The sequence below is a fragment of the Amblyomma maculatum genome, chromosome 11 (genome assembly GCF_055883805.1).
Source record: "Amblyomma maculatum isolate TAMU_Amacu chromosome 11, ASM5588380v1, whole genome shotgun sequence".
Lineage (NCBI taxonomy): Eukaryota > Metazoa > Arthropoda > Arachnida > Ixodida > Ixodidae > Amblyomma > Amblyomma maculatum.
In genome coordinates this window covers 126197135-126211051 of record NC_139354.1, presented here as the reverse complement: position 1 = coordinate 126211051, position 13917 = coordinate 126197135, and the positions used below count along the sequence as shown (strand labels likewise).

Genomic DNA, 13917 nt, shown 5'->3' with positions numbered 1-13917 from the left:
GAAAAAATGTAAGCGTCGTATGCAACTAGCTTATAAAGAGGTGGCAAGTCGTGGTACTGAGATTCTTAGCTCAATAATTTAATAATTTTCAACAAACTTGCTTCAAATCCTCATTTCAGGGTGATTGAAATATTCCACTTGATTGAGCACTATTGTATGAAAGCATTTTCGTTGGTTAGCAAACTATTCGTAGTAGAACACAGCATTCACAAAATACAACTTGAACAGGTTTGGGTGTTGTAAACAAAACAGCTAGGCGCCTTTCCAGGGCTACGATGGAGCGTAGTAAATAGCGAGCTGAACCCGCGAGGCTCCGCCCACTTTCCCCATGACGGCTGATGGGTACCTAGGTTTAGCACGGTCAGGGATTTCCCCAGCCGTCCCTGCTTTTTGTACCTGTTGTATTTTTGTTAATAATATGCATATTCAAGAGTGCATAAAAGTAATGCTTAAAACTTTATCTTGTCATTTTAGTTATTGTCTGACAAAATATTTTATACTTGCTACATTTATATGCTATTAACGCGGTAGTAATACGTTAGACACGTGACCACATTTCTTGCGCACATTTTTTGTGCCCATTGCTCCTTGCTGCGCGTGCCAGAGCGGTCGGCTTGAACTCTTTGCTTTTATCCTACTGTTCTTTTCGTCGCTAACATGGAAAGCCAAAGTGCAAGTAGCGCGGGAATCCCTGCTGCGGTCTCCGCTGAACAAGATAAGTATCACTGTTCGGTGTGTAATGCTGTTTTCACCTATGAAAGTTCCCGAAGGCGGCACGTGCGAAAACAGCACCCTGACATTGCCGACTCGTTGGTTCCTAATCGCAGCGCTTCGTTTGCATGCGATGTTTGTTCTAACGTGGCATTTCCCCATCGTGGTGGCCTTTTGCGGCACCACGAGCAGGTCCACGGGTTTGTGTCAAGGCGTATCAAGCTCGAATTCTCTTCTGTAGCAGGTGAGTGCGGCGCCGCATGCGCTATTGTTATACCGGCAGATTGAGCGTGTGAAGTTGTGATTTTGATATTGTATAAAAGGTTCTCATTGTTTTATTATTTAGCTATGCATTTCATGTGCTCGATCCGCTGAGGCGATAGTTTTGCGACAGTCACGCACACCGCTCATACGTAATCATTTCAGCCAGATTATTCTGTTTCATATAACTAGCTGGTTGCAGTGTTTGCATGCACAATATGGTTGACATCATTGACCCTTTCAGTGTCAGGCTTTAGTGGAAAACATTTCTTGGCGCATGAGGAGCATGGACAGTATCTATGGACAGAGCTGTCCGAACTGTCGGTTAAAAAAAAATGTTATCACTGGACTTCAAACACGCGCCGCACGAACAGATAAGCTTCTCTGGTGCAGGCTTGAGAGCACTATGCATTGGTGCGGTCTATCACACCTTGTGTAAATTGCCACACACTCTTGCGCTGAGTAGTAAACATAGTCTTCATTGAAGTTCCATCTGCGCCGTACCTTCATTTAACCTAGGTAATAAGCCGTCCGACCGAGTGTGGCTGAGGTTCGCTAGTGTAGTGTCAGGCGAATCTACCAAGTCTCACAGAGCTTGCAATGTTTTTATACTACTGCACCAACTTAAAATGCACCCGTGGAATTTTTTTTCTGATTCGGCACGCAGCTAGTGTTGAGCTTTGTTGATTATTTTAGCAAACATTGGCCCCGATTTAGGTAGAACAGTCATGCTTTTGCAACTTTGGTCACGGTGTCCCACCGAGGTGCTTGTGGGATGCCGTTTTGTTCCGCTTTAGCTTTTCTGAATGAAGCGCTGGTTGATAAATCGCTCTTAGCATCATCTGCTTTGAAACATGGTTGGTACAAGCAACACGAGCAGATTTATTTTTCTTTTTCTGCTTTCCAAGCTGTACGTGTTTGAATCATAAAAAGAAATCTTATCTAATGCCAGCCCCTCGTGGCCTCCCCAAACTCACGTCTGCTTGCACAGCTGCTGGATAGGCCAGAAAAGGCTTGCTTTCATGCTGCCTATGGCTCGAAGGCCTGCATTGTTCAGCGAGCCGCAGCCATAATCAAAGCCAGGTGCACGTGGGCTGTGTGATGTCAGTGCAAGTTAACCCCAGGTGGTTGAAATTTCTGGGGGCCTCAACTATGGCGTGTCTCAAAGCTGGAGTTGCTTTAGGACGTTAATCCCCACAAACCAAACCAAAGTCAAACATCTCAACCACCCTCGTTGACAGCGCTTCTTGGTGCCTTTGTTTTTGAGTACTAGGCTAATATGGTTATATTAGCCTAAATGAACGAACCAATCAAATTGCTTATTCTACCTGTTCTAGGAGAATACAGTACTACGCACACTCTTTATGCTGAGGTGACTGAAAATATAGTAAACATTCATTAGTTGGGCATACAAGGTGCTAGAAAAAATGTTTTAAATTATTCAAAGGTTCAAATTATCGAATAGGGCCGAAAAAAAAACGTCGAAAACCATTTCTATCACAGTAATCTTATCCATTATCTGTAGGTGGAATCCAAGTGAGGATAATGGATTTTACCAGTTTTGTCATGTGCTTTCTTTTTGCTTTGTTGACAGCATTGAAATAGTGCTCCAAAATTTTATATGCTTTCACTAGCCTTTCTGCAGCGAGACGCAGTTGCAGTGGTGCCTCTTCACAAACCTGTGCCCTTGTGTTTTCAGGATACTTCACCATACTGTCGATGCACTGAAGCATCACGGTGAGGCACACAGTGCAGGAAAACTGCACGTCCAGCGCATAGTTTCTTGGATGCAAGCTAACCACGTAGACATAACCGTATGCCGCTGACACTGAAGGGGTCAAGCACTCTAAAATTAACCAAGACAGATATGCTAACATACTGAGATGGTGGAAAGAAATATGGTAACAAAAACCTATCAGCATAAGATTTGATGTGCTCCAGCTGGGAATAAACCACCTGGACAACATATGAATGCCAGAGAAGTGTAGCATTATTTTGCGGACACATTACAATGAGAAGTAATCATTGCTGCTTTCAGTTAGGCATAATTGCAGTTCTGGTGTTTTTTTTTGCTCCAGCCTACTCAACGTTGATGTTTATTGTTCCTATACACAGATTTTGGAAGCTGGAAAAACTCTGAAGAAAAGAAGGAGGTGGTTCACTTCGTGTGTAAGGGTATGAAACATCTGGCATCAGGAGAGACAAAAAAGTATCTTGTGTGTCATCGTGCAGGGTCATATGTGAAGACAGGAGAAGGTAAGCGTCAGTCAAAGATTCATGGCAGTGTAAAGTGTGAGAAGCACTGCTTGGCAACAATGAACGTGACTGTAGGCGATGAAAATGTGGTAGTAGATTATCAAGTTGAGCACTATGGCCATGACAAAGAGCTACGGTGCCAACCCTTGTCACTTGCTGACCAGAAGGACATAGCATCCAGATTGGAGATGCAGGTCCCTCGTAGAGCTATTCTTTCAGAGGCACGCTCGCCTGCCAGAGCTCCACTGGACAGGCTTCACCTTCTGACCCCGTCAGATATTCAGAATGTAAAGGTAAAGTTTAAAATTGGCAATGAAGTGGAGAAAAAATCGTGATGACTACATCAGTACTCAGATGTGGATTAAAGACCTGAATGACTGCAATGCTTTGCTGTTGCAGACCTAGATAACCTGACAAAAGAAGGCATTGGTGACTTTGTGGTTGCACTGATGACTCCTACCCAGGGCGATATGCTACTTAAGCATGGCCAAAGAACAATGTGTGTTGATTCTACTCATGGCACAAACAGGTATAAGCACCAACTTGCAACTGTGATGGTTATAGGCAATGATGCGTCAGGGATTCCGTGTGCCTTTCTCCTGTCTCGGAGCGTGTCAGAGGATGTCATGGTAAGGTTTTTTATTGCCATCAGGGACAGGCTTGGGAGTCAAGTTTCCTGTAGTGCATTCATGTCAGATGATGCACCAGCATATGCAAATGCTTGGGAATATGTTATGGGTGCCCCTGAGAAATGCCTGCTATGCGTGTGGCATGTGAGACGGAACTGGAAGCTCAACATGGCTAAGGTAAGTAATAGCCAAAGCAGAGAAGTTGTCCAGGAGAAGCTGACTGCTATGTGGACCAGCAGAAATGAAGAAGACTTCCTGAAAGAGCTCTCAGAGTTCCGTGCTTTAAAGGAGTATGATGGGTACATTAAGTTTGTTCAGTATTTTGACAGAGTGTATGCCAAGCGGCCGGAACAGTGGGCTCTTTTGTACAGGCAGGAGGCAGGACTGACAACTAACAATCATCTTGAGTCTATGCATATTGAGCTCAAGAAAGGTTATTTGGGAGGGCCTCAGAACTGGCGGTTTGACAAATTGCTGGCATCTGTGATGAATTTGGCACGTGACCGGCTGATGAAGCAGCTCATCTGCCGAGTGAAACCCAAGGCGAACCATCGCACAGTAGACTGCTTCAAAAAGCATACTGCAGGAATGGAAATCTGCAAATCTGGTGTGACCAGATTTTCTGATGGAAAGTGGTTTGTGCAGTCACAGTCCAAGGAGTGTGTCGAGTACACTGTTGTCAAGACAGACACACAGTGCAACAAATGGTGCCCACAAAGCGGCTTTGTTTGTGTTACTTGTGTCCACAGCTTCCAGTGCACATGCATGGAATTTTTTGCACGCATTAAACTGTGCCACCATATCCATGCAGTTGTGCAGTGGGAGCTGCGGGCAGCAGATGGTACCGTTCATGAGCTGGTCAGTGAGGACGCATCTGCAGATGGCCATTCAATCCCTGCCAGTAATCCTGAGGCACTATTTGAGAGTATTCAAAGTGACATGATTCAGTCACAAGAATCAAATGTACTCGCAGGTATTGACATTGAGGTTGCTGCTCTTACACGCGAAGTCAGTAAAAAGACTTCAGCCGACCCAGAAGTGGCAGCAGCTCTGCATAAACAAATTGGCATACTTAAGCAGATTGTCGGAAGATGTGCTGATAAGGAAGAGGAACCACCTCTGTCTAGGCCACCTCCTGCCAACAAACCGCACGAGAAGCAGCCAAGGTACTGGCCAAAAAGTAGCAATGCCACCATTTCTGCGTCAGCTGCATCAAGTTCAAAAAGTGAGCATGCAAGACAGCAGCCCTAATGTCAACAGGATCCATGTAAGAGGCAGCATTATCTTAACTCTGTAATCTCGGGTGTCGAAAACGTAAATGCCTTGAACGTCAATAATGGTTCTTTGATGACAGGAATCTAAAAACCTTGTGACTCATTGCAAATATTTCCATGACAAAATGTTTACAGCTAATTGTAATTTCTGAATATCTCAGGCAATAAAAGTGTGCAAATATAAAGTCACAGGAAATAAGGTGCAAATTTGAAAACTGCTTTAAGAATTTGAGGCTGTTTTGCTTAGTTGGTTTTTGCTTTTGCATTAACATTTCTTTTCACAAGCCTTTGGCATTTTTGCCTGCTTTCGCTTTCCATTGATAGATATGTTCTAAATTACTATTACTGCAAGAATACTACTTGTACGAGCGAAAATTAATTCATTTATACTCTATCATATTTTGGGATTGGAGTTTTTGGCTATATTCTCACAATTTTTCATGTTTCTCAGTGTTTAGTTCGCAATGCTTGTATTGTTTTCGTGGCAATTAATGATGTAATTTACATTATGATTAATTATGTTTTACCATCTATTTCCAACTTAAACAGTTTATATGCCATTGCTTACGCGTAAACGGCAGTGCTTCAAGCCATGCTTGTTGTAAAGGAGTTTCTAACCTCATTACAAAAGCAATTCAAATTACATTCGCCTGCAGACAAAAATGCAAGTGATTGTAAATGACATTGATATTCACAGCACAATCATCGCAGTTGAGCAAGAGATCAAGGAATCAAGGTTTGTGCTAGTGATAGATCTTTCGTAACGTTGATACAAAAATCCCTTGTATTCCATGATGTTGCTGAAGCTATTTAAGTGATACATATAGCAAATTTTCAACGATTGCATGTAACTCACTCATAATAGCTACCTACATATGCATTGCATGTTAAATTGGTGACCTCTTTCGTTGACAGGCAAATTATGAAATACGATTTTGGCATACTTCTAATTGCTTTAACCAAAAAGTCCAACCCTACACATTGCGAAGCCGGGCATTACAGGGTTAAGCATTGATGTGCCTGCTGTGGTTTCCTTGAAATTGTGGTACTGCTTTTTTCCAGTGGTGAGCTTGTGCGTGTAGTCTGCAGTTTTGTTGAACTATCTGGCTTTTTAGTATGTCTGCAGTAGATTCCCCAGGTGTTGCCACATGCATAGTGGGAACACGTGTAGGGTGATGGTGTGCTCACACGTTGTGGGCAGTCATAGCTTGCAGCCAAGTGGCATTAACTAGCCTTGGAGGAACGTAGCGATAGTTTCCTCCAGGTGTTGTTGCCGCATGCATTGTGGGAACAGGTGTATTGTGATGGTGTGCTCACACGGTGTGGGCAGTCATAGTTTGCAGCCAAGTGGCATTAACTAGCCTTGCAGGAACGTAGTGATAGTTTCCTCCAGGTGTTGTTGCCACATGCATTGTGGGAACAGGTGTATTGTGATGGTGTGCTCACACGGTGTGGGCATAGTTTGCGGCCAAGTGGCATTAACTAGCTTTGGAGGAACGTAGTGATAGTTTCCTCCAGGTGTTGTTGCCACATGCTTTGTGTGAACAGGTGTATGGTGATGGTGTGCTCACACGGTGTGGGCAGTCATAGCTTGCAGCCAAGTGGCATTAATTAGCCTTGGAGGAACGTAGTGATAGTTTCCTCCAGGTGTTGTTGCTACATCATTGTGTGAACAGGTGTATGGTGATGGTGTGCTCACACGGTGTGGGCAGTCATAGTTTGCAGCCAAGTGGCATTAACAAGCCTTGGAGGAACATAGTGATAGTTTCCTCCAGATGTTGTTCCCACATGCATTGTGGGAACAGGTGTATGGCGATAGTGTGCACGCACGGTGTGGGCAGTCATAGTTTGCAGTCAAGTGGCATTAACTAGCCTTGGAGGAACATAGTGATAGTTTCCTCCAGGTGTTGTTGCCACATGCATTGTGGGAACAGGTGTATGGTGATGGTGTGCTCACACAGTGTGGGTAGTTGCACATGTAACACAACGCCACTAACTGGCGTTGTGTTACATGTGTGACAGTCACCTCAAGTGTTGTTCCCTCATGCATAGCACAAACTGGTGTATGGTGATGGTGTGCATGAATGCAGTGTATAGTCTCAGTTTGCAGCCACTAACTGGTTTTCAAAATCTTGCTGTGGTAAAACAGGGGGGTCAGTGTTGCCAGTTGCATAGATTACAGGCATAATGTTATGTGCTGTGACGGTGCAAACATCTGTCTGTGAGTGGTGGCGGGCTGTCACGGTCAATAGAGAAAAATTTGAGCTTGGTGTCTAGGGTTGTCGAAGTCAGTTATCATCTCTGCCTTAAGCACTGTTCAAAACGATTGTTCAATAATGATAATGAATGGAGTTAATGTTGCGTGTTGCATAGGTTAAACAGGCATAATGCTGTGTGCCGTGATGGTGCAGACATCTGTCTGAGTGGTGGCGGGCTGTCACGGTCAATAGAGGAACACATTTGAGCTTCCTGCAATCTAGGTACTGTAGTGCAGTGAATATTGTTAAATTCGGCCCTGTCTAATAATTTTTGTAGGGTGTGCATTCTGAGCCAATGCCTTACAGCTCCCTCCGAATCTTGGTCTTGCTGAATTGTCAAATTACAGAACAAGGTTGTGCTGACCTGCTTCCAGTACCATGGCATTAAATTCTAGGTACCACTCATTCAAAAGCTTTTACTATAATTAGGTGTTCACTTTCGGGAGCATTTCAGTCTAGTGAGGCACGAGTCATACCTTAATCCATATGGCCCATTAAAATGGGCTGTTCTTTCCTTAGTTTGGAGGTTTTCTAAGCATCTGAGCACGCCTGCTTTTTATCTTAAGGTATTCTATTCCTCTATTTTTACTTGCTAGCTTTACTTTTGTCTATTTTGCTGTTACCTGCGGTGGTTGCGGCTGTATTTACATTTAGATGACATTTTGTAGTCAGTTTAGATTTCTAGGATGGTGATATTTGTAATGTTTCATTTTACCTCTTTGTGCTAATTACATTGTGATAATGTGCCTTTCTTTCCAAGGTGCTGCTTGCAACTATGAGTTTCCAAGGCTTTCTATCCTTTTTGGAGTGTGAAATAAAGGAGCAAAGGAACACAGCTTGTTGTTGCATTATTTATTTACACAAGTTCAGACTTTGTTGACCAACAAGGTCAAGGTAGGCAGCAGTACACTACCGAACCTTCATTTTGTTTATGCATTTCATGACTGACGAAGCCGCAGCATAGTCCTAATAACAATGCATCCAGCAAAACTCTTTATTTCTGTGCTTTTAGTTCATGCAAAAAAGAGCAACAGGACGCGGTGTTAATTCTGCTGTCACTTATATTCATGAACAATAACCCTTTATTTCTTTGCAGCTCTTGCCCTGCAGAAAACATTGCATTAGGGGTCGACTCACATAGGTATTAGTTCGATTGTGACTGATGTCTTTTTGTTGCCAGGTTGTTCCACTTTTCCAGTCTGGGCAAAAAAACACTTCAAATGGTCAGGTGTGGTCAATATGGCATGAATGACGAAAGCATTTGGGGAAGAACAGCAAAATATTGTGAAAGGAAAAAAATGTATTTGGTTGCAAAAGCAATAATACGCCAGGTCTAACGGCTCGTCGCTGTGTGCCGTGTCCGTAAACAAAAAGAATGCTCTGTCACCCGCAGCTAATGCTTTCGCTCCATATTTGGTTCAGCAGCGTTGAACCCTTTCATTTTTTTGGTGCAGTTCAATGCAGAGAAAGTCAGCTTGAGATTTCATAGATGAAAAGCATGATTCTGGATGAATTTCAAGGGCTAAAGTTTGACGGGAGTCCAAAATCGCACATGCATATTCAAGATTATTTTTTTTATCAAAGTTAAATGAATAGCTACTTTTACTACAGGTGGGACGAATATATGGTGTTTTAGGTAGTCAAGGAAATGGTTAGTGGCTGCATATGCTATAATTTGCAGGATGACGATTAAATGGGACTAGTGTTCTCCTATAACAGAGGTGGAAGTGCTGCTCCATTTACTCCATTCTGCTCCAGACCAGCTGCCTCAATGTTTTGCCACCAAATTTAGCAGAACACAGATTTTTGCTGCACAGAGGGTTATTTATAAATCATAATATTTCTTCACAAAAATGTGATTCGATGCAATTTGATTAAGTGACAGAGAAACACACTGGGGCGGTGGCATGCTGTGAGTTCCGTGTACACACTCTAGGAGCCGCTTCAGTCGAAACAAAGGCAGCACAATAGGTACGTTTTGAATCATCAGTGGTGAGAGAAGTGAGCAAAGCAGTCACGGCGGGTATCTCGAGCCATTAGTAAAGTTTTTCGACAACACAGTACAACTCGAATTCTAAGGGTTCAGCTGTGAAAACCAGCAGGTACTTCACCATCGTGCCTTTTTGTTAGTAACAAGCGTGTGAAGCCTACATCAGACCAAAGCGTACTTGAAGCATAAAGGAGTCACGCCACAAAAATGCCATTCACTTCACATGTTCTCAAAAACGCTAGAAAGCCACACGGGCCTATCGCCAACGCGTTTAAATTAAGGAAGCGCTGGAGTCGCTCAGATGAAAATATGATGATCCATTGGCAAAAGGCTATGAAGCAAAAGAATGTGGAGGAGGAAACTACCATCCTTGAGTGCCGTCTATCCTTCCTGAAGGCACTGCTGACCAGTTACCTGGAATTTTTCATCACAGGTATATGTTTAAACTGATATGCACAAGACAGAGTTGAAATGTGCTTTTCATTGATGTCAACTTCAAACTAGTGGTGGGTGGCGCTTGAGCACATCAAGTGGTGAACTCTACGTTTGAACCTATCGTGACAAAACAGTCAGACTTAATAGAAAGGAATCAAATTGGGTATTTTGGTGTCAGGAACAAAAACTTACAATTATTGAAAGCGTTTGACCTTAAAAGCATGCTCTAAAATATAATATGAATGCTCCAAATTCTCATTTTATTGCTCCAAACCTGCTGTAAATAGGCTTTATTACTGTTCCCTGAGCTGTTCCAAAATGTTTAAGCCTGCTTCCACTCTGTCACATGGGCAATCTCAATGCCCATAGAGTGAATGGCAATTGAAATTTTTGATGGTCATCGACATGCACCACTGCCGCACGGCATATTTCAATGACAACTGAGTAGTGAGCGTGTGATCCAACAAGTAGTGCCACGGGTAACACCCATTAAAAATGAAGTGCAACAGGTGGATATCACACTAAAAGCTATTTTTCAATGAAAGTTTGTTCATAGAAAGTTATTCAAATACCTCACAGCACTGTATAACCCATAGGCAAGCGACGACGGAACGATAACGTGCAATTGCGGCATTCTTTTTGCCCCAGGATGCTGCCACGGCTTGGTGGTCTTCATTGTGTTCGTAGTTGCTATTGTTAGAAGCAGATGTGAGCCTCTTGGTCTCAGTTGTCGCAAAGCACGATAAAGGGCGAACATGAGCGGAACACTGCAGGATTCCACACAGCCACACACCAGCAGCTAGACACCCTAGAACAATGTGTTTACATCTGAACACTGCCCATTCTATAGATCGAACAATCCTTTTGACTCCTGAAAAACTAGTTTATGAACTGTTTAACCCAGAAGATGTTCATTGGGTGGGTACAAGGCTGCTCTCAATATTCCTTGGCATTCCAATGGTCATTCGCAAACTATTGAGTCAATGTTGATCAAGTTCAATAATCTTCAAACTGCTGTGAGGCAGTGGCCGATCCCCATTGAGTTCGATCTCCATCGACTCAATGGACATTGAAACTGGCCGTGGGACAGGGGTATTATTAGCATTCAAGGACATCAAGTTAGAACAGCAATTTTCAATTAGTGTTAAGTTGTTTTGTAGATGGGATTAGGCACTTCTAATGTTGCTCCATTAGATGATGCTGCTATTTGGAAGACTTAACGCAGGTTAGAAATTAAAACTGTTCATAACTGCACAGTCTTGGTCAAAAGTCTTGAAGCCAAGGATTTTTATCTCAAGTGCAAAATCAATCAGTCATGGCACCATTAAAAACTAAACAGCCGTGAAATGCGATGAGACAGCTTCTTGCTGTGATAAATGATTTCCTAGAATTTTAACTGTCATTTGGCCTTCGACGATAGCCTGACTGCTCCACTTTGCGGTTCAGACAAATCCTTTGGTTTGTTGGTTTGTGGGGTTTAACGTCCCAAAGCGACTCAGGCTATGAGAGATGTCGTAGTGGAGGACTCCGAAAATTTCGACCACCTGGGGTTCTTTAACGTGCACTGACATCGCACAGTACACGGGCGCCTTGCTTTTCGCCTCCATCGAAAAGCGGCCGCCGAGGCCGGGATTCGATTCCGCGTCCTTGGGAACAGTAGTCGAGCACCTTAACCACTGCGCCACCCCAGCGGGGCACAAATCCTTTGGCTGCAAGACATTTGATAAGACCGTACCTTGCGATACACTACACATTACAGGGAACATTGAAGACTCATGGTAGCCAAAACAAATTGCTGGCAGCTTCTGAAAACCCTTAATGCGAAAATTCATTTGGCATTGTAGTTAATGTTATCAGCACACTATAGAACAAACATAAATGAGGCAAGTGGTACACTGAAAAATAAAGTTAATTCAATTTAATTGCTTGGCAATAAGGTTTAAACCCCAGCCCTCTGCGCACTAAGCAGGCATGCGACACATAGGCCAGCCACAAAGGGTAGTTGACTCAAGCATGTCGGAGCGGTACCTAGTGAACGCGTGTGGTGTGTTTCTCCGTACCTGTCCTCGTCCCTGTGGTATCACAAGAGGAATCCATACCAACTTGCCCAATTTTCTACTCTTGTGTATAACTTATGTTTTGGATGCATACTGATACTGCAGCAATAATCACCGAATGCAATCGGGGAATGCGGTGGATGTGCTGAGGCGGTGGGTTATGTGACCGGCCTTCACGCACTGAAGCACTGCACGATATAAACATGAGTGAAGCCTCGAACGCACCTATGTGTTATCAGGCCACACATAGTTGTACTGGAATCTGTCGTTTTGTAGCAAAAAGATCCAAATATCAGTGATTTGCTGTACAGCACTTTATAAGAAGGAACTACAACGAATTTAAACCAGTTGTAGCAAGATTGCAGCCACACAAATGGCTATGTTTTCGCATTCTCACACTGAAGCAGTTTCAAGCATGTGTGCCAAATGCTTTTACCAATGCAACAAGAATAACTTTCAGTTGAAGTGTGAGAGTTTGCATAAAATATGTTTAAAGCCACTTTATCAAATGCTTTTTCAAAATCTTAATCTTAAAAGAATTATATCCTCAGGTAGGTTAAAGCGCTTTTATTGCGTAAGCAATACTACGCCAGGTTTCAGCCTGTTGCGGGAACCCGGCCAGTAGCCACATTTGACCGTTAACCTTTGGAGAAGAAGAAGAGGGAAAAAAAAGATATGTCAGCCTTGCCTACGCAACCTACCGGATTTGACTAGAGCTAAACTCCAGCGAATTTTTTTCTACCATTGTTTTCTTGCATTAATTGAAAGCTCCTCCTAAATTGAACACACCGCTTGCAAAAGTCAGGGACATAATATATACTTTGTGTAGTAACAATGCAGCTCTACGGACAGGAAAACTGCCGTGGAATTTAGGCTGCTTGCAGTGGCAATAAGGACGACACTAGTCAAGATGCGCAGATTTTGTTAAAGCTGTTAAAGAAGGCCAGGTCGAGACGCCAAAGTCGTGACGGCAAGGCAAGGTACGCTGTGTCAGCGTTTTAATCTGATGGTAAACCAGGCGTGTGCTGGAGTCGGCGCCGCGGGACGATGACGATGCTATGTACAAAAGAAAGAAGAAGATTATGGTATGTACAAATGAAAGAATATCCGCGGAAGGCTCGCAATATAGCAACCACCGTTCTTGCCTGTACAGGGTCGTCCACTTCTAGCTAGAACACGGTCACTGCTTTTAAAGCAACATTGTATCTGACGCAGGCAGATATCGATGCAAAGCGATGCAAGCACACAGAGACACGGATGTGCTGCTTCACATGGCCAGCCACTTTAGATTACTGCGTGGTCGGGTCGGACGCAATGACACCTTGAAAGCAGTGACCGTGTTCTAGCTAGAAGTGGACGAGGCTGTACATGGCTATCATAGATATACCAGCAACCACGCAGTACACATCTATCGTACTTGCCAGTTCAATCGAAACTGGTCTGCTGCAGCCAGTATCAAACCCGGGCACCGTGGCTTAGCAATCGAGCGCTCTAACCACTGAGCCACCGGGGCGGAGTATTAAGTCAAACATCTTAATATTTTTTAAAGCAGGAAGCATGACTTTATTTCATTGATCTCATTGCTATAATGCCCCAAGTGTACTTCACTTTCCAACTATGGATCAAAATAGACATCAACCCTCTTATGTACAGGCACAAGCCTGATTCGCAGGCCCGGCCCAGGCCCAGTGAAACGACTCATGTGCTGGCCCAGCCCGAGCCACTGCAGTGCTCAAGTGGAAACAGGCTCGCATATTTTGGAGCGGCGCAGGGATCCAGGGAGCAGTGGTAACACCAATTTACAGAAATTAAAAGTCAGCTTTGCAGCATCCTAATCATGTTTTGTAACATGTTTCTAGAGACATTAATAATTGTGACTGCCCATTCCTGACATACAAAAAAAAGATTACTCCTTTTTTGTTTTTCAACCTTCAATGCTTTGCCTACTAAAGATTACTATGCATGCATCACAAACAAGATGAAGGCTAAACATGTACACGTTTAAAATAAATTGGCTGATCTATACACACCAATTTGGCACAGACT

At 43.4% G+C, this 13917-nt stretch overlaps 1 protein-coding gene across 1 annotated transcript; it reads left to right on the top strand.

Annotated features, from left to right (window-relative positions):
• Positions 1-657: 657 nt before the first annotated feature.
• LOC146174915 (uncharacterized) lies at positions 658-13663 on the top strand. Its single transcript, XM_084585485.1, has 5 exons — positions 658-955; positions 3088-3141; positions 3205-3537; positions 3628-5082; positions 13470-13663. The coding sequence occupies exons 1-5, from the start codon at positions 658-660 to the stop codon at positions 13661-13663; spliced, it is 2334 nt and encodes a 777-aa protein (XP_084441611.1).
• The last annotated feature ends 254 nt before the right edge of the window (positions 13664-13917 follow it).